Source organism: Podarcis vaucheri (genome assembly GCF_965113315.1).
Source record: "Podarcis vaucheri genome assembly, chromosome: 6".
In the NCBI taxonomy this organism is placed as follows: domain Eukaryota; kingdom Metazoa; phylum Chordata; class Lepidosauria; order Squamata; family Lacertidae; genus Podarcis; species Podarcis vaucheri.
Genome location: NC_138764.1, coordinates 96,977,249 through 97,002,279, shown reverse-complemented (window position 1 = coordinate 97,002,279; position 25,031 = coordinate 96,977,249). Strand labels below are relative to the sequence as shown.

At 44.4% G+C, this 25,031-nt stretch overlaps 1 protein-coding gene across 3 annotated transcripts in view; it reads left to right on the top strand.

Moving 5' to 3' along the window:
* Window positions 1-25,031, top strand: part of LAMA5 (laminin subunit alpha 5) — a 223,032-nt gene that overhangs the window by 102,196 nt on the left and 95,805 nt on the right. For all 3 annotated transcript variants that reach the window (XM_082225741.1, XM_082225740.1, XM_082225739.1), the window contains exons 5-13: window positions 2,374-2,544; window positions 5,001-5,098; window positions 17,832-17,947; window positions 20,612-20,730; window positions 22,135-22,225; window positions 22,908-23,042; window positions 23,419-23,481; window positions 23,654-23,794; window positions 24,817-24,954. In XM_082225741.1, coding sequence (XP_082081867.1) covers window positions 2,374-2,544; window positions 5,001-5,098; window positions 17,832-17,947; window positions 20,612-20,730; window positions 22,135-22,225; window positions 22,908-23,042; window positions 23,419-23,481; window positions 23,654-23,794; window positions 24,817-24,954 — 1,072 coding nt within the window. The remainder of the gene's footprint in view (window positions 1-2,373; window positions 2,545-5,000; window positions 5,099-17,831; window positions 17,948-20,611; window positions 20,731-22,134; window positions 22,226-22,907; window positions 23,043-23,418; window positions 23,482-23,653; window positions 23,795-24,816; window positions 24,955-25,031) is intronic.

Below are 25,031 nucleotides of genomic sequence, written 5' to 3'. Positions count from 1 at the left end.
TTGTTGGAAGCCACCCAGAGTGGCTGGGGAAACTCAGCCAGATGGGTGGGGTATTAATAATAATAATAATAATAATAATAATAATAATAATAATAATATAGCTATTGTTATTGTTATTACTAATGGGGGGGGAGGAAAGGCACTTCAAATACAGTAAAGAACTGTGTAGAGTCTTACAAGCCATTGTAAGTTCTGTCTAGCCTTTGGTTTCTAAATCTCCTTCAAGCATTAGCTGTGCCTTTCCAAACCATATTCTGCTGCCATGAGACATAGAAATTATTTTAAGAAAAGAAAGATTGGATTCTTGGGATCTCAAACTCTGTACCATCTGTCCAATTCCATTCTTGCCCAGAAGAGTCATGGAAATGGAAGATAGGCTCTGCGGCAATATTCCTTTCTCTTGGGAGATAAGCAAGCTGTCGCCCTGTCCAGTGAACTTTACCTTTCTGAATGTTTCTTGAGTTATCCAAAGCTGATAATAGGCCATGGGATATTGCGCCTGGGAAACTCTGGCACATCCTGTTGCTAAATTCTGCTGTAATCTTGAGTCATGCTGGCGGAACTCCTCCAGCTGTGCCGATGCTGTGTTCCAGGACACAGACTCTGCTGCAATTGGTAAAGGGTTGTGGTGGGGTGTAAAGAGTTCATTCAACCACAGACATGCTTGTCCTCAAAGCATTCTGTTTAAGCAGGATGAGGGGGGCGATTTATTGGGGGAGGGACGACAAGGTATGGGAACGCAAGGAAGTGCAGAATTACTTTGGTTAATTTTTACCAAAGGGATTAATTCAATTTTTAAGGGCATGTTTCTATTTTTCAGCACTGGGTAAAATAATAAAGAGAGATTTGATTAGCAGCTGCTCAGATTGGAATGGAGTGCAGCTCAGTTGAAACAGATTCAATCCATGTATGGGATTTTGTTCGTTGCAACTAAGGTCTCTGTTGCCTTGTGCCTTACTCATTCCCCACATACCCTCTGAGATACCATGCCTTTGTGAAAATGGCAGGATGTTTAAATTAAGAAATCCAGAATTGTATGTGATATTGGCATGACATGTTAAGTTTGCCCTATCGAATGCTGAAGTGGATTACAGCTGAGATATTTTTTTCATTGCTTGGCGACATGGTGTATGTTGAATTGAATCCCTTTGGAATGAATTAGTGGGTCTTAAATCCTGGCTAAGTTATCCCACTGATCTCAATAAGAATGTAAGAACATAAGAACCCTGTGGCATCTGACCAAAAGTCCTATGGGCTGCTCACAAGCAGGACCACAGTCCAACAGCACTCTTCCCACTTGTGATTCCCTGTAGCTGCTGTTCAGAGGCACACCACCTCCAACCATTGAGATAGTACATAGCCATCATGGTTAGTAGCCACTGACAGCGAATGAGAACCTTCAGCTAACTTAGCTTGGATCAACCTGGTTATACCAACCCCACTTACTTTTCAATGGCAAGCTATAACTGATCAGTTTACTTTTCTGTAGTTTGTACATTCCTATTTTGTGTGCTAGAGTCAAGTTGATAATTGCTTACATTATTGAAAGACCATCCACAGAGAACCAGCGATATCTTTTGATAAGAATGTTAGATCTAGACCTGGAAAGCTTTTGACATTTCAGTTGAGCCACGAGCATGGCTTTGTGTGAGTCATAATCTTTTGTCCTCAATTCCTTATCTGTTAAATGGGAGCAGCTGTGACTTACCTCTGAGGTTTGCTGCATGGAGGAATAAGAGAAGAATATATTGGGCTGGATTCGGTTAACAGGTTGCACTAGCAGAAACCCACTCAGAGACTTCTGCTAGTGCAATGGGGCTTCCCCCCTCTTCCCCCACCTCCTAAATTAACTTGGGGGGGGGGAGAATCCCTAGAACAGTGTGGTGTGGGAGGAAAGATTGTTCTGTTGTACAAGCAGAAATGCTTACACTGATACAACATTTTTAACAGTGTGATGCTGAATTCCTTCCACTGTTACTTGCTCTGAACATAGTAGTATAGTGTACAGTGGTACCTTGGGTTACAGATGCTTCAGGTTACAGGCGCTTCAGGTTACAGACTCCGCTAACCCAGAAATAGTACCTTGGGTTAAGAACTTTGCTTCAGGATGAGAACAGAAATCGTGCTCCAGTGGAGCGGCAGCAGCAGGAGGCCCTATTAGTTAAAGTGGTGCTTCAGGTTAAGAACAGTTTCAGGTTAAGAACGGACCTCCAGAACAAATTAAATTCTTAACCCGAGGTACCACTGTAATTTAAATGAGTAGATGAGAATTGTATTGATCCACTGCTATGGTGAAGCGTATTTCCGGACTGAGAAACACACACATTTTCTATCACCTGAAATATTCCTCTCTTTTTCACTCTGCTTCTACAGATTGTGGTCTCTTTGGTGAACGGGCGTCCGGGAGCCATGAACTTCTCTTATTCTCCTCTGCTAAGGAATTTCACCAAAGCCACCAACATTCGATTACGCTTCTTGAGGACTAACACCCTACTTGGGCATCTGATGGGAAAGGCCTTACGAGACCCGACCGTGACCAGAAGGGTGAGATGCTTCTAGGCTCCTCTTTGCTTATCAGTCAAATCTGCATGGGAGCAGTAGCTTTTGGAAACATTTGAGAGACGAATAAATGTACAGAGTACCATGGTATCCTTCCATGGGAAAAGGTTCTACACATTTATTCATCTTCCAAATGACTACCGTGAATAACAGGGTTGTATCCAACTAAGTTTTAGTCAGAGTAGACCTACTGAAATTAATGGACCTTCATTAGCTATGTTCATTATTTTCAGTGGGTCTTCTCTGACTATTGCCTGTTCAGGACAAGCAGAAAACAGTTAATCAATGTTGTTATCAGATTAGATTCACTAATGTTTGATGATGATGATGATGATGATGATGATGATGATGATGAAGAAAAATATATCTCAAGATTAAAGGTAAAATTAGGACATCAGTAGCCTGAGTGGTCTACAGGACTTGTTCCTGGGTGACCTGGATTTAAATTGCACTTTGCATGTTACCAGTTTCCCATACGGAAGTGAGGGCGTGTTGTAATAAATGGCAATACTATGTGCATGTAAATGGCTGCAGTATATACAACAGGATTTATATCTTGCATTTGGGCTTGATTTTCTCTGCTTGCAATAAAGTGCACATGGGGTAAGGAGAGATCAATACAGAAAAAAATGTCAGGGTCGGCTGATTAAAAATAGCACATAAAATTCATCAAAAAGATTTTAACGTTCTGTCATGGACTGGATATCCCTTTGGAATATATGCTCAGTAGCACATTCATACATGAATTTAAGCCTATTCTGAACCTATTAGGACCAAAATTATTTAATAGATTATAAAAATAAATTTAATAAAAAAATTAAACTAAAAAAAAAGTCCCTTGATCAATTAAAAAGTTCCTAACCCTTTATACATATGTGTGATACTTTGTTAGGTAACATTTCCACCCACAAACCCAATTATGCATGACCAACAGCTCAACCCTTCCTATGGAGAGCCATTTTGGACTTTGAGATCCTTGTTGCAGTCTACCAAACAACACAGTTGTGGAGAGAGTTATATGCAGATGTCTAGAGTAATAAATCTGCAATCTGCTTGGGGGTTGTGGGGAGAATGTTGGTTGCCAATAAACAAACAAAGCCACCCACCCGACAACACTTGAGGCACCTGCTGATTGCTACACACAACTTCCTTGGCAAAGTCCAGCATGGGGGATATCCCAGTCTGCTTGTTCGTTAGCTCTGCAATAACCATCAGGTGTTACTTACTGTAGCCAGCAAAAACTGCACTGAAGAGGCTTTAAGTATGCAGTTGGTGCTGCCAGACGAAGGAAGAAATGCCCCAAAGTATTATTTAAAGAAATAAAACCTATTGGTTCCCCTTGGTAGGGGTGGGTGTTGTCGTGCTACTCCCAGACAAAATGAGAGAGATTAACTAGGTCATTAAATATCTGCTCAGAGGCTCTGCGGATTTTCAAGCCCTGTATGCTTTTATCCAGGCATACAGAAAAATATTAAAATGTATTTATTGATACAGTGGTGCCTCGCAAGACGAAAAGAATCCGTTCTGTGAGTCTCTTCGTCTAGCGGTTTTTTTGTCTTGCGAAGCAAGCCCATTGACGGATTAGCGCTATTAGCGGCTTTTAGCGGCTTATCGGCTTAGCAGATAAGCGGATAAGCGGCTTAGCGGCTTAGAAAAGGGGGGGAGGGGAAAAACCCCGCAGGAACTTGCAAGACATTTTCGTCTTGCAAAGCAAGCCCATAGGAGATTCGTTTTGCAAAGCACCTCCAAAACGGAAAACTCTTTCGTCTAGCGAGTTTTCCATCTTGCGAGGCATTCGTCTTGCGGGGCTCCACTGTATTGTTCAGACTGATGGTGGTCTACTTTTAGAACAGAGACAATAAAGAGCAAAGGTTGCAAATTGTTTAGCCTTGCCTGGCATAATGTCCTGGGCCGTCAGTTTTACTAAGCCAGGGGGATGGGACTTCAGCCCTAGAGGCTGAATGCCCTGAATGCTTTCTGTCTGGCCCTTGGAGCCTTCATTAGGCCATATACCACATTGGACCTGCTAGTGCCTCTAGCTTGTCTGTTGCTCAGTACACAGCCCATGACGTTTCTGTGATGTCACCCTAAAGCTGCATTGTGATAAGCAGAGTTATGAATACTGTTGCCATGACACTGTAAACCTCTGATCCTCTCCCACACCCTGTATAATGGCCAGTGTGGGCAATTACCAGGCAGGGCAGAGGTGCTAATATTACTCTGCTCTTCCTGTAAGGAATACTTCTTTGACTGATGCATCCATCATTCAAGAATAATTTCATAAAGGATGTGTCAGATAGAATCCTATCACTGACAAAGTTTGAGTTATTTAATTTGAAGTAGTTGGGCATTTGTGCCATGAGTTTATTCCTTTGTATGGGAGAGAATATATGGCCGGTGTCTGCAAAGTGACAAGGACAAACCATTCCGCGATCTTTTAGTATTACTACAGCATCAAAGATATCAGCATTGGAGGACGGTGCGTATGCCATGGTCACGCTGACGTCTGCGATGCCAAAGACCCTACGGATCCTTATAGGTAAGACTTCTGTTGGAGAACACCATGCCTAGATAGACTGATATGTAAAGAATTGAACTAAGAAGGATAGTTGGTGAAAGGGAAACAAGGTTCATCATGCAGTGGAGGGAATGAAAGATGAATTTTGCTGTAAGTCAGCAGAGCCAGTTGTGCCAAAAGACAAGGTGTACTGTGATAGATAGATAGATAGATAGATAGATAGATAGATAGATAGATAGATAGATAAGCTGCATTCTAAAGCAAGATTATCCCCATGTTTATTTGCACTTTACTCCATCACCACCACAACTGCCTCCTAGATTGCCAACATCACCTAGATTATGTTGTCATACCGAGAGTTTAACCAAATACAGTGGCTCATGCAACATTCAAATATGAGTCAAACCAAATCACTTGAACCAGAGTCATGTGCTACCCAGAACGGCAGTCAGTTAGCTTTTTGTTGCAAACCCAGAACTGTTTATTGAGCTGATATAAGGAAAATAAATTTCTTAGTCCTTCAACAGAACTTAAAAGTCTCTGACAAGTAGAAGGAAAGAATACAGTAGTACCTTGGTTTAAGAACAGCCCTGTTTACAAGCGATTTGGTTTACGAACTCTTAAACTGTTCTTAAACTGAGGAGCGCTCTCCCTAATGAGGCCTCCCGCCGCCGGTGCCCTTCCACCGTTCAGATTCCATTCTTAGACCGAGGTAAAGTTCGCAAACCAGGACACTACTTCTGGTTTTGCAGTGTCCTGGTTTGCGAACTTTACCTCTGTCTAAGAACAAAATCTGAACGGTGGAAGGGCACTGGCGGCAGGAGGCCTCATTAGACAGAGTGCTCCTCAGTTTAAGAACAGTTTTGGTTTAAGAACGGACCTCCAGAATGGATTTAGTTCATAAACCGAGGTACCACTGTAAAACATTCAAAACAGAATTTGCAGTGATTCAGTTCAGTATATAAACCAGCCTCAGATTGATTCAATTCTGAAGCATACAGGGTTGATTCTACATTGTGTAAAACAAGGATTTCATGAAAAGATGTGAGTTGGGTGGTCACATTGGCTGTCCAGAGCAAATAGGAGAAGATAAGAGGAGGCTTTCTGGGTCAGTCCAAAGTCCCACTTAGTCCAGCATCCTGTTCCCACAAACAGCAGCACTATGCTCTCTTGCAGTTTCCAGCAACTGGTATTCAGAGGCATACTGCCCTCCAAATGCAGGAAGCACATAGCCATCAAAGCCAGTAGCCTTCAAATTTGTGACTGTTTACAATTTGCCAGGATAGGCACCTTGAAGAACACTGCTAAATATGTTTACTTGCTGCAGACTGGCGCTATAAATTTCCTGTCTGTTTTATCTGTGGCTTATTTGGAAGTTCCACACCTCCACAACTTCCCATGTGATCACGAGCAATAAATATTTCTTTGAGAACATCTACTATTTCACAATTTGCATTGCACTTTGCATTATATATGTAACATATTATATACCAGTTGCCCCTTGCTTCCTTCTTCTCTTTGATTGATCTAGTTCTACCATCTGCATTTGATTTCTTCCTTAAAGATGATAGACCATCACCCTGCTTTTATGTTTGGCTTTTAAGCAATTCATCTACCTTCTTCTTTGTTTGGTTTTCTAAGAACTTCAGCCTTAGGCTTCAATCCTAAATGCATTTACCTAGTAGGATTTACATCTGAGTAGATCACTGCAGATGGTGACAGCAGTCACAAAATTAAAAGACGCCTGCTTCTTGGGGGAAAAGCAATGACAAACCTACACAGCATCTTAAAAAGCAGCGACATCACCTTGCCAACAAAGGTCCATATAGTTAAAGCCATGGTTTTCCCAGTAGTGATGTATGGAAGTGAGAGCTGGACCATAAAGAAGTCTGATAGCCAAAGAATTGATGCTTTTGAATTATGGTGCTGGAGGAGACTCTTGAGAGTCCTATGGACTGCAAGAAGATCAAACCTATCCATTCTTAAGGAAATCAGCCCTGAGGGCTCACTGGAAGGACAGATCCCGAAGCTAAGACTCCAATACTTTGGCCACCTCATGAGAAGAGAAGACTCCCTGGAAAAGGAGAGCCAGTGTGGTGCAGTGGTTAAGAGCGGTAGTCTCGTAATCTGGGGAACCGGGTTCGCGTCCCCGCTCCTCCACATGCAGCTACTGGGTGACCTTGGGCTAGTCACACTTCTCTGAAGTCTCTCAGCCCCACTCACCTCACAGAGTGTTTGTTGTGGGGGAGGAAGGGAAAGGAGAATGTTAGCCGCTTTGAGACTCCTTAAAGGGAGTGAAAGGCGGGATATCAAATCCAAAAGACCCTGATGTTGGGAAAGATGGAGGGCATAAGGGGAAGGGGACGACAGAGGACGAGATGGTTGGACAGTGTTCTCGAAGCTACTAACATGAGTTTGACCAAGCTGCGGGAGGCAGTGGAAGACAGAGGATGAGATGGTTGGACAATGTTCTCGAAGCTACCAACATGAGTTTGACCAAGCTGCAGGAGGCAGTGGAAGACAGGAGTGCCTGGCATGCTCTGGTCCATGGGGTCACGAAGAGTCGGACACAACTAAATGACTAAACAACAACAACAGATCTGCTTAGGATTGCATTGTTTATATCTAGAGTTCACTGTTGCAAAGGTGGCTTTGTGTTCTGCAGTATTGTTCCTTGGCCAGGGGGGAGTTTAAAATACGCTTCCCAAGAGCAATAGGGAAAAAAGTTTTCATTGGGCATTTTTAGCTCTTGTAATACCTACTCACAGAAAATATTCAAAGCACATGATTAGCGGGAATCAGAGCCAAAACTTTGTTCTTGAGGACACAGGAGCACAAACTTGGTTCCAGTCCCTGGCCCTCATCATGTCTGGATTTTTAGACACTCACATATGAATGATAAGAGACGGCTCATATCCCTATCACCTAAATTTGTCGGGAGATAATGAGAATGGAAAATGTTGCCTTATTCCTTGCATTTGGAAAACGAGTAGGGGCTGAAACGAGACTTTGCTGTGTAGCTGCCTCCTTTTCTAGAGGCTGCTGTTTTGCTCTTTCTCACTCTGCCTCCCTGTCCCTGTCCCTGCAAACGACAACAGATTTGCTCTCCTTTCTGCTTCCCATCAACACAGTTGCCTGATGTCTACTACGTTGTTTCTTTAGCATCATGGTCCCAGACTGTGATCAAGACCACGACTTAATTCTACAGAGGAGAACAGTTGCCTTGAAAGCCTGAGAAGTTTAGTCATAGGTACTGCAGACTCATTTATTTGGTTTATAGCAGACTAAACATAATTAAGAATAGGAGAGACTGAACTATCCGTTTGTTGGTAAAGAATTCTTTCAAGGTCAGAGTTTTCATAAATAACTGCCACCATACTTTATAGGGTCCAATATTTCCACCGTGAGCCTGTCAAAATTAGGATAAGCGTTTGAGCCTCCAACTTCCGTAATATTGGGCACTGCGCCTGGCTATTCATTCAAGTGGACTCTTTCTGTTCATTAGGAATGACCGGGAAATGCATTGGTATCTTTGTCAATCTCCTAAATGGGAGCAAACTGAGAGAATTACAAACTCCTTCTTTAAATCCTTTCTTCTCCATCATGAATCTCCAACTCCCCCATAAGACACACATGTAAGCATAACACCATCATAGGCATATAACTGCAACTACCCCAAACCAGGGTTTTCTTCTTAACCAGTGTTTGAAACCAAGGTTTGACTAAGGGCAGCTGTGCTGATCAGCGTCTCTAGAGCTAAATGGCCTATACTGGGGAATGTGAGCTGGGACCCTCTAAGGGTGCTGTTTTCTGTTGCTGGTGCCTTGAGACCCCAAGCGCCCTGGAGAGAATGGGAGGGCTGTTCATTCCAGCTCTGCTTCCTGAGGTGAAATGTTCCTGGTCTCTGATGTCAGCCATCTCATTATGCAGGAGTCCCTATTCCATTGCAGTGAATTGGTGAGAAGCAAGCCTCATTCCTTCTTGGTATGGATATGGCCGTCCTCAGCATGTATTTGAGGCCGAAATGGGAACACATTTCATCTGCGTTTTGAAAGAGCACAGACAAAAACGGGGGGGGGGGAGTTCTGCTTTCCTTAACACAATACAACTTCAAAAATCAGACTTAACCTAAAACACTATGATGAAACATACAGACAAATATTAAGAATGCACTTCTGTATTCTACCTACAGGTCAGATGACATTTAGAAATAAGTGCTATTTAGATGAATCAGCCAGAAAGCTTTCGAAATAAAGTCCTCTTCAGGAGTCAAGCCTTTGTCATCCATAGGCTTCAGTATAAAAAATTCATTAACTTGAGTAGATATAAAACTTGTCCAAATGGAAGAGATTTAAAGACCCTTTGGTTTCTAATTCCAGTGCAAACAACCAAATAAAGATGCTAATGCTTTTCAAACATTTTTTTTTAAATCTCTTGCAGTGTGTATCAATCATGATTGTATAACTTATAATGGATGTTTTACCATAACTCTTTTTGAAAGCGCACTAAGGCAGGAATTCCTTGCCTCTCCAGAAGGTTTAGCCCAGGACGGCAAAGAACCTCCGCCCTCTGTGTTGTTGATATGACCATGCAGGCAAAGTGTTGGGTCAGGTGACTGTTCCAAAAAGGAGCTGTTAACTATGAAGTTTTTGGTCAGCTGTTTTGCAGGGTGCATTTTGGCAAGCAGTCCCCCCCACCCCCTCCCTACTCTCAGACTTTGCCGTGTGCTCATGATAATGAATGGAATTTCCCTTTATTGATAAGAACTGTCTGGCTTTGTAAGTAAGGCCTATTGTCAGTAATAGCCCATAGTAGGAACCCATGTGTAGCATTCCAGTTCCAAAAACAGCCCGTGTGTCTATGGTTGCATGTTCTATGAATGCACACAAAATGGCTCAATTACTAGATTTTAGTACTTTTCTAGAGTTCAGTAGCACGCTGAATTCTGTCGCCTGAGGCACGCTCCCCCAGTTTGCCTAATGGTAGGGCCAGTCCTGACCAGAACTCAATTTCAATCTAGAAACTCAAGAATTTTCGGACGTTTCTGCCTAACTTTTGAGTGAATAAACTTCATTGTTTAAAGCCATAGGCCACCACAATACAAGAGCAGCAAACAAACGTTTTGACACATTCAGCAAATCTATATATATAAAAGAAACAGAACAAGAATACTAACGCTCTCCCAGTGTAAATCATGCATTGCCCTTCTACAGTAAGCTGTCTAGGTATTCAAAAAAAACTATTGCCTAACTATTGTTTCGCAAAATTTTCATGGCCTTGTTATTTTAAGAGTTCAGGATAAGTTACCCAGTGAGTTTTTCAGGGTCTTCACAGTCTAGGCACTGAAAAGGCTCCATCTATTGAACAAGGCTCAAAGGATTGCACGTTCCTTCCCACAAACAGTGCTTTTATTTTTCTCCCAGCCATCTTCTAACATTACGACTCTAGTGGTCTCCAGCCAATATTGAATCAGTAAAAAAGAAAAGAAAATGAAAATAAAGAGAGTTCTTGTCTGAATTTGGCACCTCTCCCTACCCTGAAAGAATAAATAAAAAAAGTATTGATTTGATTCCCCCTTGTGTTCTAGCAATGCTTGGATGTATCTCTTAGCAATATTGTATAACGAAGCAGCTGCACCACCCAAAAAGATTTCTTGGCAGGGAGAGACCACACTTTACCTGCAGTCTGAAGGGCATTTTGGGGGGAAAACTCCAGGGATTCCCTGCTGAACTTGGCAGAGGTTCCACTAATGACTTCAGTGAAACCCGGATGCTACTGTCTATGCATTCCCTGCCCCCAATGGGTGTGTCTGATCGCAATGTGAAAACGGACATTCTTTTGCACTGTATTCACGAAGATGAGGCAGGGGTAATACACGGATAATCAGTGCTGTGGGTGGACAAATGAAGGCATGGAATTGGGACAGAGAGAAAGAGTGCCATCATCATCAAGCACGAAGATGGACTCAGCCAGTTTTGATTTCTCTGCATTCCAGTCCCCTTCCAACTCTGCCCACCTCATCTGACGATGGGGAGGGCACTGCTGATTCCAAGCAGCCTTCCTACAGGGCAGCATATCTCTCTTGGTGCCATTCCCTGCTTCTTATGGGTAGCCTTTCTGTTAGGGAAGTTAGAGAAATTTTGGCAGGGGCTGTGTGTTTACTTCTTGAAAGAGATGTGTGGCTTATGCATACAGCTGTACAGTAGTACCTCGGTTTAAGAACAGCCCTGTTTGCAAACTATTCGGTATACAGTGGTACCTTGGGTTACATACTGTAATGAGTATGGGGTTGCTCGTGCGTAAGTTACCGCCACTCCTGGCTGTGTTGCCTTTTTAAACCTTTCTGTCTGGACAGCCCTTCACTTCATGGCTGCCTCAGTCGCTAGCAGAATCCGTCAGTGGGCGTTTCTTAAACCTTTTCCAACATAAAAGTTGTTTGACGCCAAGTCTTCCCCTACTCTCTCTGCGCAGGGAGGGTGTGAGTAGCGGATGACCCGTGCTCTCCCCGCTGGTGTCCGGTGAAGAGTCCTGGAGCCCTCTCTCCGATTCCCCCATCTGCCCCCCTTTATCCCTGGTGTTGCGCTGATTTGCTTCCCCATCTGCTGAGCTGCTTCTCTCCCTGCTGGGCCCTTCTCCAGCATCATTTGAGAGCCTTCCCTCCGCCTCTAGCTCCGATGTCAGTTCCCTGACACATACGCTTCAGGTTACAGGCTCTGCTAACCCAGAAATAGTACCTCGGGTTAAGAACTTTGCTTCAGGATGAGAACAGAAATTGTGCGGCGGCAGTGGGAGGCGCCGTTAGCTAAAGTGGTGCTTCAGGTTAAGAAAGTTTCAGGTTAAGAACGGACCTCCAGAACGAATTGAGTATGTAACCAGAGGTACCACTATACTTTTGTGGATTGTTATTAAGGAAATGATTGTTTTTCTCCTTCCAATAAAGTACAGCAGAAAGGTTGTCCAAATATAAGCAGTTTACTTATTAAACCTCACCATAATTTCATAAATATCTGTTTTTGTATTTCTAATAGTATAACCAAATCAGTAATTCTTGATATAACTGTAAGAACTACTCTGAAAAATTATTATTAAAAAAATGAAACCTTCATCTGGTTGTAAATATTAAGATTATACCAGCAAGAATGAGTCTTTCTGTAAAAATAATAATAATATTCAAATCAAGTCTTACTGACTAGTGATTTAAATCGTGATGTAAATCGTGATTTACATCTATTTGATTTAAATCAAATCCACCCTGAGCCATAGGTAGCAAATACTGGTAGTTATATGGGCCCGTTTTAGTGATTACTTTGCCAGCAGATTTGTTTAGCTTATTTGCATGATTTCCTTTGGCAAAAAGTGCAGAGAAAATAAAACTCACAAATTTGCAGAATATATTCAAAATAAAAATGTGGGTTCAAGATGACAGTAACATTATAAACTCATTGATACTGGAAACATTGGGGTAAAGGCAAAATTCATTTGTCAGAATTTGAGCAAGGATGATGTTTGCAGCACAAAAGCAAATTGCCTTTAAACTGGGTTTTTTTGCTGAGCTGGCCCTTCAGCCTTTTAACGCCTTTTCATTGCTTCACAGAATGTTCCTGAGTCACATTTCACATCAATGAGAAGGGCAATGGTTACAGTAAAGAAGTGCATTCCTGGTTTAGCCCACCAAAGTGTATATATTCAATCAATGAAATATGTAAACACTGAAGTAAGCACATTGATGTGTAATTCATTACACAGAGCACTTGACATATGAGGTGCTATGGAGTTTCAGTAACGGACAGGCATGCTGGACGTCTTTGCTTATCTCCACCAGCAATGTAAACTATTTCTGGGTTTCTAGACTTCTAGGCATGTTCTTTGTGCTAAAGACACCAGTCCTTGGATTGAAAGGTAGGAAAGGTATCAGGACTGGCTATAGGTACCTCAGTAAAAGTATTTGGACTGGTTTGCTGCTGCTGTTGTTTAGTCATGTCCGACTCTTCGTGACCCCATGGACCAGAGGATTTCCTGGCTCTTGCTTACAGGGTTGCAAACTATCTGATGTTGACTGCCCAAACAAGCTAATTTTCTTTGCACAAATGCTGTGAATTGTCAACATGGCAAGGTGGGATGGGGTTGCTCATGTTGCAGTAAGAGCGAGGTTTGTTATTAAAGGCATTCGTAACTTTTTATCGGAGTGAATGTTGAGTTATAGCTTTGGTTCAGCAGTGAATGAATCTGCATCATGCAATGCAGTTCCCAAAGACCCTTTCCAAATCTTCAGAGCAGAGTTTTGCAGAGTGCAATGCCCTCCATGCATCATTCTTTTCCTTATTTCTGAATAGGGAACTTCCAGCTCTTCTTGTTCCATTGCTAATGATGCGAGGCTATTAGCATGACCTTTGCATCCTGCCTGGGAGATTTAGAAGCTTCTGGTTTGTTGCTGCTAGAAGCAGAAAGTTATACCTTGGCCAGATCCAGGAAGGCGGTTCATGTAATCTTAATATTTCTCTCTCATGAAGCTCAAGAGTGTTTCTTTTGTCCCTCTCCTTTGCTCTTAAGGCTCACCATACCCTTTTATAAACAATTCTTTATGGGCCAGTTCATATTTATGGGAAATTTATAAACTGAGCTGGGTTCCTGCTTGAGGAGCTCACTCACTCTGGCTATCTATTTTTCTCAATGAGCTCTTACACAGAACTTGACTCAGAGAATGTGCCGGCTTCAGCTGTTCCTTTATTCTTCTTTATGTGGTTCCTGTTTATAATAGGTAAGCACGTTTCTGCAGATCCTCATTAACGTGTATGAGTTCTGCAGGTTTTACCAATACTGTTGTGTGCAGCTATTGTCTGAATTTTGGCCAGTGAAGAAGGTGCAAGGCATTCAGCTAATGCAACATGTCAATGGAAAACTGCTCATACAATGGGGCCTTTCAAAATTTGTGTTTCAGTCTCAGAAGTGACAAACCTTATCCCACTTTCCTCCCACAAGCAAACTGCTGAATCTTAAAACACACACTCAACACTTTTGGATATTACCCTAAACCGGGGATATTTATCATGGTTCCCTTCAGATGTTGTGAGCAACAACTCCCACTATCACCTACTATTGACATTTCAGGTTTTAGCTGCATCCTCTGGTCTGCAGTGAGACAAGGCATGGTGCCAGGCAGCGCTCAGGCTGGATGCAAGGAAAGGTTGAGCAAAGCAAGGCAAGACGTGAGGCAAGGCTCATCCTGTCCTATATGACTGCAGGGCTCTCGTGTTGCTTCAGCAACAAGCTTCAGCTCAGCCCCCTACAGTGGCAGCATGCCAGAACCTTGCACTCCACTGTGCCATTTTACCCACCAAACAAAAATGCTGTCTGTTGTGTCAGACTGATGGGTAATACAGTTTTGTCCCGGCTTTTATCCATGCAATTACTCATTTACCCCTCCAGGCTTTCCTCTCCCTCCTATGGCACACGCACGCACTGTTCTCTTGTTCAGAACAAATGGCTTAAAAATACATGCACTTTATTAAAACTATCACAAATAGACAGGGAGGTATACAGCCTGCTTTAGATGCACGCCCATGTCTTTCCATCGAAAGCACAAATCACAGTTGTTAGCGCACGTTGCACTGCAAGGGGCTTTTTCAGTTAAATAGGCCAACTTCAGTGGTCTCCCACTGTGATGGAGCAGGGGGGCGGGCTCTGATCTTACTGGGCCTTCTGCAATGGGCCACCAAGTCTGAGAATGGCAGTGCCATGTTCTTGGGCTGGAGGGATACTGGCTGCACAGGCTCATCTGGTGGAATTGCTTCTGCAGCTGGCCCTGTGTGCCCTTCTACTCGTCCAGAGCTCTCAACTTCATCCCATGAAGGCTTATGACAGGTTGATTGGAATGGAGGGCACCATGTCTGCTGTCCCTGTGCTAACCATAATTTGGCACAACCAGAATAAGCCAAGGAGAGCCTTGGACTCACATGTTCTAAGCATGTGTTTCCAGTTTTCATTTGTTTTTTAGTCGTTTCCAACACTTTGTGACCTCATGGACCACAGCACACCCAGCACTCCTGTCTTCCACTGCCTCCTGCAGTTTGGTCAAACTCCTGCTGGTAGCTTTGAGAATACTGTCCAACCATCTCGTCCTCTGCCGTCCCCTTCTCCTTGTGCCCTCCATCTTTCCCAACACCAGGGTCTTTTCCAGGGAGTCTTCTCTTCTCATGAGGTGGCCAAAGTATTGGAGCCTCAGTTTCAGGATCTGTCCTTCCAGTGAGCACTCAGGGCTGATTTCCTTCAGAATGGATAGGTTTGATCTTCTTGCAGTCCATGGGACTCTCAAGAGTCTCCTCCAGCACCATAATTCAAAAACACCAATTCTTTGGTGATCAGCCTTCTTTATGGTCCAGCTCTCACTTCCATACATCACTACTGGGAAAACCATAGCTTTAACTATATGGATGGCAAGGTGATGTCTCTGCTTTTTAAGATGCTGCCTAGGTTTGTCATCGCTTTTCTCCCAAGAAGCTGGCATCTGTCACCCTCTGCAGTGATCACGGATCCCAGTTTTCATTAGCCACAGTTTATTGTGTCATCTGAACAAGAAACCCCTGTTATTGTTTAGTATGGTGTGCTTCAAAATGTCTTGTGAGTTTAGACAACACGACAAGACTTGATAAATCAGAAATCGGAAGCTAAAGCGTCTCCCCATGGTTGCACCAGAGGACGAGGGTGTAGCATGAGAGTCTAACAATAACAACAGTTTTATTACTTGCACCCCACCCATCTGACTGGTTTGCCCCAGCCACTCTGAAGCTTAATTAGGCTGTCTGACTCCCAGTCACCTCCTCCTCTCACTGCGCGGGAGTCTTCTGCGCAGGGAGGGCGTGGGTAGTGGATGACCTGTGCTCTCCTCACTGATGTCTAGAGAAGAATCCCGGAGCTCTCCCTCCGCTTCCCCCATTTGTCCCCCTTTATCCCTGGTGTTGCGCTGATTTCCTTCCTCCTCTACCGAGCTGCTTCTCCCCCTGGTGCTGGGTCCTTCGCCTGCAGAATCTGGGAGCCTCCCCTTCGCCTCTCGCTCTGATGTCAGTTCTTGTCACTGTAAACTGTGGTTTAGTGTGATGTCTGAGCATGGCCAATCAGAATACCAATGATTCAGTATTCTGATAACCAGAGAGAAATATACAGGATACAGAATCTTTACTAATTACTGTAGCATTTGTTCAGTCATGGTGGAAACTTAAAAGCTGATACAGATTACCTTCCTCCATGGCTGGTGCGAGTGCCACGAAGTTGATGTTGGGTGGTTATCAATTTAATAGTCCCACTTGCACCAGGATTAGTTTCCTCTATCTACTCGTGTGCTGTCACCAATTGTGCTTCAGGGGGGTGAGGGAACCCCCAGAACAGATTTAGGGGGCATGTGAAAGGAGGGGAGAGCATTCTGTTGTGAAATCCCTTGGGCTGATGGAACTGTAGCCTTGTTGAGTACAACCCATCGTCAGCTGCTACATATGGTGGTTGGAGGACCATCTTCTGCTCTTACCCCTACTGTCTGACTATTGGCTCTGCATGCAAACCCAGGGACTCAATGGAAATACATGGGTGTGTACCTGAAATGGGCTGTCTACCACAGCTCCCTGTCTATTTCTTACAGCTTTTATAAAATGCATCTATTTTTAAGCCCTGAGTTTTGAATGAGCGAACTGTACGGGCGTGTGCCATAGGAGGGTGAGGCATGCCTGGAGGGGGAAATGAGTAATTGTGCAGATAAAAGCTGGAGCAGAACTGTATTATCCATCAGCCTGACACAACAGAGCACATTTTTGTTGGGTGGGTATAATGGCACAGTGGAGTGCAAGTTTATGGCATGATGTCACCTTACCTAATAAATCGGCACCATGGCCCAGTCAGGACAAGATTCTAAGTCTTGCCTGGCGCCTCTAGAACTGCCTGTTTAGTCAGAGCAAACCTCAGCTAACAAAATCACAGGGAAGGCGTAATCCGCCAGGAATTTCTCCTGCAGGTTTCCCATTGAAATGAATGGCATTTGTGCAGCAATGTACTGCTCCAACCACTGCTCCCACCTACCCTCTGGGCAGCTGCCACTCATTTGTCCTTGTCCAGGGGATATTCTTGGTATTAACATTCCAATGCTGTTAAACTGAAGTGCAGTGATACAATAGGGTTGTTGTTGTTATTTTTTTAATAAGTGAAGTGGAAGTTTTTGAGAAGAGGCAGTAAGAGAGGAGGAACACAGTCCCAATACCATTCATTAGTAGCACGCAAATGACTGTATAAAAGTGCTCTTAAAAATTTTACTGGTAAAAAATGAATTACACAGAGATCCTAGTAATAGTTGTATTTCCTTTATGGCATTCTTCCTCATAGTTGTCAGATAGGAGCCCAATGCATTTTGCTTTTTCATAGAATTTTGTGGCAGAATATTTGGATCCTGCCCCTTCCCACTCATTGGCAGTGTGCACCACATCAGAACTTACCGGTGCATTGTGAGATGCATTAAATAAATAGCCTCACACATCCACTGGGGGCTCTGTTCTGTAGTAATACTTGTAAACAGCATTCTCTGACATGCAGTATTGCATGGAGAATCTGTGATTACTGTTCAAAATATTTAATTTCTGTGATGCCACTTGCAAAGTAAAGATGCAAGGCCAACGATACTGCTTAGGTTCATTCTTATAATAAAAAATTGGCATGTTTGGGGCCATTCACTAACCTACTCCAAGAGTAATAAGCATGCTCTGTCTTCACTTGCCAGGTTACAGTGTGACTGTCAGCACAACACCTGTGGAGCGTCATGTGATCGATGCTGCCCAGGCTTCAACCAGATGCCATGGAAACCAGCCACAACCGACAGCGCCAATGAATGTGAATGTAAGTTTTATCTTCCTATATACATAGAAATGTAAGACTGTCATCAGGCAGCCTCCATGGGAGGATTTGTATTTCCTCATCACAATGCTGGATTTGCATGAAGTCAGGGTGGCCTAGGGGAGCGGAAGAGAAGGCAGCTTGCACAACACCAGTGGGTGATTTAGAAGTTTTGAGTAAAGAAGAGATGGAGAGAGCTGAGAGGAAAGTAGTGGTTTTAAACAGCAGAGATTGGAGTAAATAACCTTCATTCAGTGGAATATGTGAGGGGGAAAGGTTGAGTACAGCAAGAATGAAGAAGCTGCTTGTTTTAAATTGCCATTTTCCCCTCTCTCACTACCACTTCTTTATTCAAACTTCTGCTGTTGTTTAACTACAACAGGAAGGAAGGAATGCTGAAGGGTGGGGGAGAGTCTGTTTCAAACTTTTCCCTCATGTGAGAGAGATAAAGGATGTGGAGCCCTCAAATATTCCATAGTACTTTCCCACAATCATGTATTCCACTCCTAGTATCATGTGCTGTCTTCAACACGAAGCTCTAGATTCAATGTAGTATTTTGGATGAGATATGTATTAACAAGGAGACAGTTAATGCAGTATCCATCAACTGAACTTGACCTCTAACTGAACAAGCTAACTGGTAAGCTTGCACTTGAGATCCAGTTCATCTTCAAGATGCAGTAGCATATATCAGCATGGGATGTGCTGCCAAAGTGCGTTGCAGAATAGGAGAGAGGCAGCGGCGTGGAAATGGAAGGTTGGTCTGTGTGCAAGGGAGAGTTAAGAAGAGTAAGCAAGAGGGGGAAGGGGAGCAAACGGTGTTGTAGAAAAGGAGGGAGTAGAAGGCATAGGAGGGGGGTTGAAGATGGAAGCAGGGCCATGAAAGGGTCTGAAGAACAGGAGGGGATGGTGGCTTCATAGTTGGGTGGAAAGTGAAAAAGGGAGCTCAGGAGCTGCTGTGTGCGGGCGGAAGATGATGCAGGAGGTTACCACGGGGGCGGTTTCTGTGCAAGGTGGGGGATTGCACAAAAAGGGGGAGCAGCGTGGAAATGGAGCGAAGGTGAAAAGAGGTGCAAAGCAGGACTGAAGAACAGGAGAGTGGATTCAGAAATGGGTTTGGTCAGGTGCAAAACAAGCTTAGTAGTTGCATGGGGTAGGAAAGGGAAGCTCCAGTGGTGTAGGAAGGGGGGTGCGGGTCGCCCCGGGTGTCATCACTGAGGGAGGGGTGACGAAATGGCAAAAATATGTGTTTTTGAAAAAATAACTCCTGCACGCTCCTTCCTCCCCCACTGCAGGAGCACTCTCCCCTCGAGTGATTTCCAGAAACCAGAAGCGTTGCTACTTCCAACCAGCCTTTATGGCCAGTAGCCTTCGACAGCCCTCTCCTCCATGAATCTGCCTAATCCAGAGGCGTAACTACGTGAGGCGGGGGGCACTGGGTGTCACACCGCGGGGCCTGCAGTGTGCCTGAGCCACGCTTCTCTCCTGAGGCGGGCGGACTGCCTGCAAGCTCAGCCCTGCTTTTTCAAGCAGTGTGGGGCTTGCGTCTGCCCACCTACAGCTGAGAGGGAGGCTGCAGAGAGGCTCCACACAGATACGCCACTGGGAAGCTCTAGGGGAGCGTTTCTTAACCTGTGGGTCCCCAGGTGTTGTTGGACTACAACTCCCATCATTCCTAGCCAGCATGATCAGTGGTCAGGGATGATGGGAGTTGTAGTCCAACAACATCTGGGGACCCACAGGTTGAGAAACGCTGCTCTAGGGGGAATGGAACGAGGGGATTTGGCAAGTGATGTAAGCACAGGTACAGCTCCTAGTAGAATTTTTTATATATAAAAAAACCCCGAACTGGTTCATTCAGCTGTTTAACGTTACAGGCAGTTGCAGAACCAGAAATGAACGCACTTGATTTACCTGACGGTCGGTGTTGGCCTGCGTTTCACTCACATGCAGGGTTCAAAGAGAACAGAAATCTGACACTCTCATGCTTCGTTGGCTTTTGTTGGAGTGCAGTGGGGAGGATTCTGAAAATGAGTTTAAACTTAACCCCTTGTTCACTAGCCTAGCAGTGTGCGCGCTTCGCCCAGCAGATGCAGCTGATTCATTCATTCTGTAATGGAGTATTAAATTAAAACAGTCACAACGCAGAGTACTAACCACTATACGATCACGGCCAAAAGAAGAAGAAGCAGAGAGTGGGAAGAAGAAGAGGAATTTTTCACAATGGAACAAAAGTAAACAATGGGGTCCCCAAACCACCTGTATTGGCCCCTGACCTGCTATTTAAGTTGCCGTATTTTTCGCTCTATAACACGCACCCAACCATAACACGCACGTAGTTTTTAGAGGAGGAAAATCCGTAGGCATGCCACCCGTAGGCATTTCCTCCATAACACGCACAGACATTTCCCCTTACTTTCTAGGAGGGAAAAAGTGAGTGTTATGGTGCAAAAAATACGGTATTCATTATACATTATCTGGAGCTTGGTAAGCAGTGAGGTAGCTGGGTTGATACAAAACTGTTCCAGCTCTAGGAACTTCTGCAATCTGGTTGAATGGGCAGAAAGCATCATTCAAAACCCAGCAGTTAATTCTGCTACTACAGAAGGAAGAATATGTAAATCAGAGGCTGCTTCCGTTCTAACTCACCTTTTCTTGTCATCGCAGCCTGCAATTGCAACGGCCATGCCTATGATTGCTATTATGACCCAGAGGTGGATCTTCACAAGGCCAGCACAAATCGGGATGGTCAGCTTTCAGGTGGAGGTGTATGCATTGACTGCCAGGTAAGTCTTGGCTGGAAGTGCTGCAGAACAAAGGGCATTTGTGTCTCTTGGGTTGCTGTTGGCGTTGCCAGTGAAACTACTGCACTGGCCATGAGAAAGCTGAGACCTGTTAAGAGGAAATGTGAGCTCTTAACGTTATCAGATTATATCCTAGAGGAAAATAACTGGAAAGGATCTGAAAAGAATATAATGCAGACTCTTATGGAGGCACGATCCTTTAGGGATGCCCCATTGATCCTGACATGCAATGCAGATTATAGCATATCTCAAGTATCAAGAGCTGCTTCACTCCTTATGTAATTAGTGAGTGAACTCTCACCTCCCAAATGTACTGCTAGAGGACCATGTAATGTGCAAGGCCCATATTAACATAGGCTACCTTATATACCTTATACACCTATATACTTTATATAACTATATACTTACATAAGGACGCGGATGGCACTGTGGGTTAAACCACAGAGCCTAGGGCTTGCCGATCAGAAGGTCGGCGGTTCGAATCCCCACAATGGGGTGAGCTCCCGTTGCTCGGTCCCTGCTCCTGCGAACCCAGCAGTTCAAAAGTGCACATCAAAGTGCAAGTAGATAAATAGGTACTGCTCCGGCGGAAAGGTAAATGGTGTTTCTGTGCGCTGCTCTGGTTCGCCAGAAGCAGCTTAGTCATTCTGGCCATATGACCCGGAAGCTGTACTTCGGCTCCCTTGGCCAGTAAAGCAAGATGAGCGCCGCAACCCCTGAGTCATCCGTGACTGGACCTAACGGTCAGGGGTCCCTTTACCTTTACCTTTTTACCTTATATGAACTGCCCCAGACCCTGCAATCAGCATCTAAGGCCATTCTTTGTGACCTCTTCCACGAGAGATCTGGAGGGTGGCAACATGAGAACGGGCCTTTTCTGTGGTGGCTCCCCATTTGTGCAGTGCTTTCCCTTGGGAGGTTCACTTGGCTCCTTCACAGTGGCGTAGCGTGGGGGTGCAGGGGGGGCCGGCCGCACCGGGCGCAACATCTGGGGGTTAGGGTTAGGGGGCGCAAATCCACGGGTTAGGGGGCGCAAATTACTTGCCTTGCCCCAGGTGCTGACAACCCACGCTACGCCACTGCTCCTTCATTACATACCTTTAGGTGCTAATCTTCTCTGCATCATTCCAATTTTTAGTATATATGCAGCTGAAGGCAAAAACATTTGTCTTCAGTTAGGGCTTGGGCTGCTTAACATTCTGTGATCTTTTAAATGTGTTTGTGGGAGAGGAGTTATTCGTTCGTTTTTGCTTTACAGTATTATGTGTTTTTTGTTCTTGTTTTGCATTTTTATTTTGTGAACCACCCTGTGATCTTTGGATGAAGGGCGGCACACAAATTTAATTCATCATCATCACTGAAAAGCCTGGACTTATTATTTTTCAGCATCACACAGCGGGTGTCAATTGCGAGAGGTGCAGCCCAGGATACTATAAATCCCCAGACCATCAAATAGATTCACCATACATTTGCTATCGTGAGTATGCTTCCTCATGTACATCATAGATATAGTCCAGTATCCAAAAGTGACATGTGCAGTGTTGTGTTCACGAGTACCTTTGCCAATCCCCCCCAAATGCTGGGGGCTCTGCAGAGCAGAACCCCATAAACTGCTGTTGAGAGAGAGAAAATGCTGTTGAGGGAGGGGAAAACTGACTTTTTGCTACGTCTTGTGTGCTCTGAAGCCGTTCTCTAAATCTCCATGTCTTAAGCTTCGGTTACACAGTGCCAAGGTAACAAGCTCTTCTTATGTTCTTACCTTGCCCATAGTTTCTGGATTGTATTCTTAATTGCTGGGGTTGATTATTTCATGCCAAATAGTGGTGGTGATGGGATTAGGATTTTTCAGAAGCTGTATTGAGACGCATCTGCTGATATTGTGGTTTGACCAGAGTATGTTTTAGGCAATGCAGGAGAACGGGCAAGAAATCTTTGTGGTTTAGGAAGGGTCAGGATATCATACACCAGATGGATGAGGTATAAATAATAATTTCTTCTGCTTCCTCCGCTTTCTTCTTCTTCTTCTTCACCTTAGCCCATAGTAAATGTGGGTCTCCCTTTGATGAGCAGCCCTGCTAACCATACCGTGGACCAATGTTTACTTCCTGCTTCTGGTTTGAACTGGCAGAGGGAGTTCATTGTAATTTCTCCCCTTCCAGGTTGCAATTGCGACTCAGACTTCACAGATGGCACCTGTGAGGACCTCACTGGCCGCTGTTACTGCAAGCCGAATTACACAGGGGAGCATTGCGACTCATGTGCAGATGGCTACGTGGAGTTCCCGCACTGTTATCGTACGTATTGCTTTCACAGCCCATGAGGCCTTTCAGCACAAGCTAAGCGCTGTGAGTTTCCAGAGCCCAACATTCTGGTCCTTGCAATGTTTGTGATGGAGCCTGTTTCAGGCTCTCTTTTTTGGATTACTACACAGCAGCCTTGGCCTCTGGCTTCCAAAAATCCACTTCTTACACTGTCTTGCTAAACCTATTCATGGGATTGCTGGTGGTGTGTGTGACTTAGAGAGTTATAGAGCGCATAATTTAATATTTTGGAACCTAGAAGGGCTTATTTACAGAGGACTGGATTTATTTTAGACTAATGCATAGTGATGAATTTGTTACTTTTCTTGAGCATGGAACTAACATTTCCATTGTCTTTCCCTTCATTTAGCTGAACCAGTTTACTCATACAATGACACTGGAGAGCAAGTCCTCCCAGCTGGGCAGATAATAAGTAAGCTCGTCTTCCTGTCCCCTCCCTACTTTTAAGAAATTACTATGCCTCCTTTTACTATGGTTGGTCCCTTAAGATCACTGCAGCAGTAACTTGTTGGCAATTGGGAGTCCTGGTGTACCATGCACACATTTAGCTTAATCCTGTTTTCTTCCCTCTCGCCACTTTCCAGACTGCGACTGCAATGTTGCCGGGACAAGAGGGAACGCCTGCCGGAAAGATGCTCAAACGGGGTTGTGTTTGTGCAAACCCAACTTCCAAGGGACTCAATGTGACCAGTGTGTGCCTGGGTACTATGGACCAGGTTGCCAACGTGAGTAAACGAAACCAATGGGTTCTGCTGAACTCATAGGCAGCCCTCCTGGTTTTGAGAGTTGAGAGGGTAGGCTTGCTTTTGTCGTTGTGGTGCTGTGGTTGCAACAGAGCTTTCAGTTTGAAGAGCTTTTCATAAGCCAGTGGTGGCTAAACTCGTCCCTCCAGCTGTTTTGGGACCACAACTCCCATCATCCCGAGCTAACAGAACCAGTGATCAGGGATGATGAGAATTGTAGTCCCAAAACATCTGGAGGGCTGAGTTTGGCCACCACTTTCATAAGCCAAAGCTACAACCCTTTGTCTCCAAGGAATGTATAGTCTAAAGGTGGGATGGGCAGGCTTCTGAGAACATAGGAGCCAACTCTTGGGGGCTTCAGCCTCCACAATGTAATATTTGAGGGAGCCGGACGACTGCCCCCCCCCCAGTTGATGGGCATTCCCATCCAAATGGTGTGTGTGTGCCACAGCATGTGATTGATTATATGGGCCGGGGCTTACCTGGGCCCTCACAATATTTTATTCAAGTTGCCCCCCCTGTCTGAGATCTACTTCATTTTTCACTAGAACCCCAGGGTCTACCAATCAGAGCATTATCCAAAAGACATTGTGGGCAGTATCCAGCTAAGTCCTACTCAGAGCAGGTCCTTTAAAATAAATGGACAAGATACTTAAGCCTATTTATTTCAATGGGCAACTAACACGGGATACATTCCACGTTTTAGAATTTGAAGAGCTTGGTACCCCAGAATTCATTTTGAGTACCAGACATGAAATCTCAGTTTTGTCCCTATGGATGTGAATAGAAACTTTGAAACAGATATAGAATCATAGAATCATAGAGTTGGAAGAGACCACAAGGGCCATCGAGTCCAACCCCCTGCCAAGCAGGAAACACCATCAGAGCACTCCTGACATATGGTTGTCAAGCCTCTGCTTAAAGACCTCCAAATATGTCTGTTAATTGCTGTTTTACAGCGAAGTGCACCCAAATAACCGTTTGTTTGTCTTTTGCTCCCACAGCATGCCAGTGCTCTGGCCCTGGTTACTATGATGGCACATGTGACAGTGAGACTGGCCAGTGTCTTTGTCGAGCTGGATTTGAAGGCTACACGTGCGATCAGTGTGCCCCTGGCTACTTCAACTACCCACTGTGCCAGCGTGAGTTTTCAGACACAGCAGAATTAATCACTGTGGGCTTTAGCAAGTGTATGCTCTGCAAACGCCTGCATCTTTCT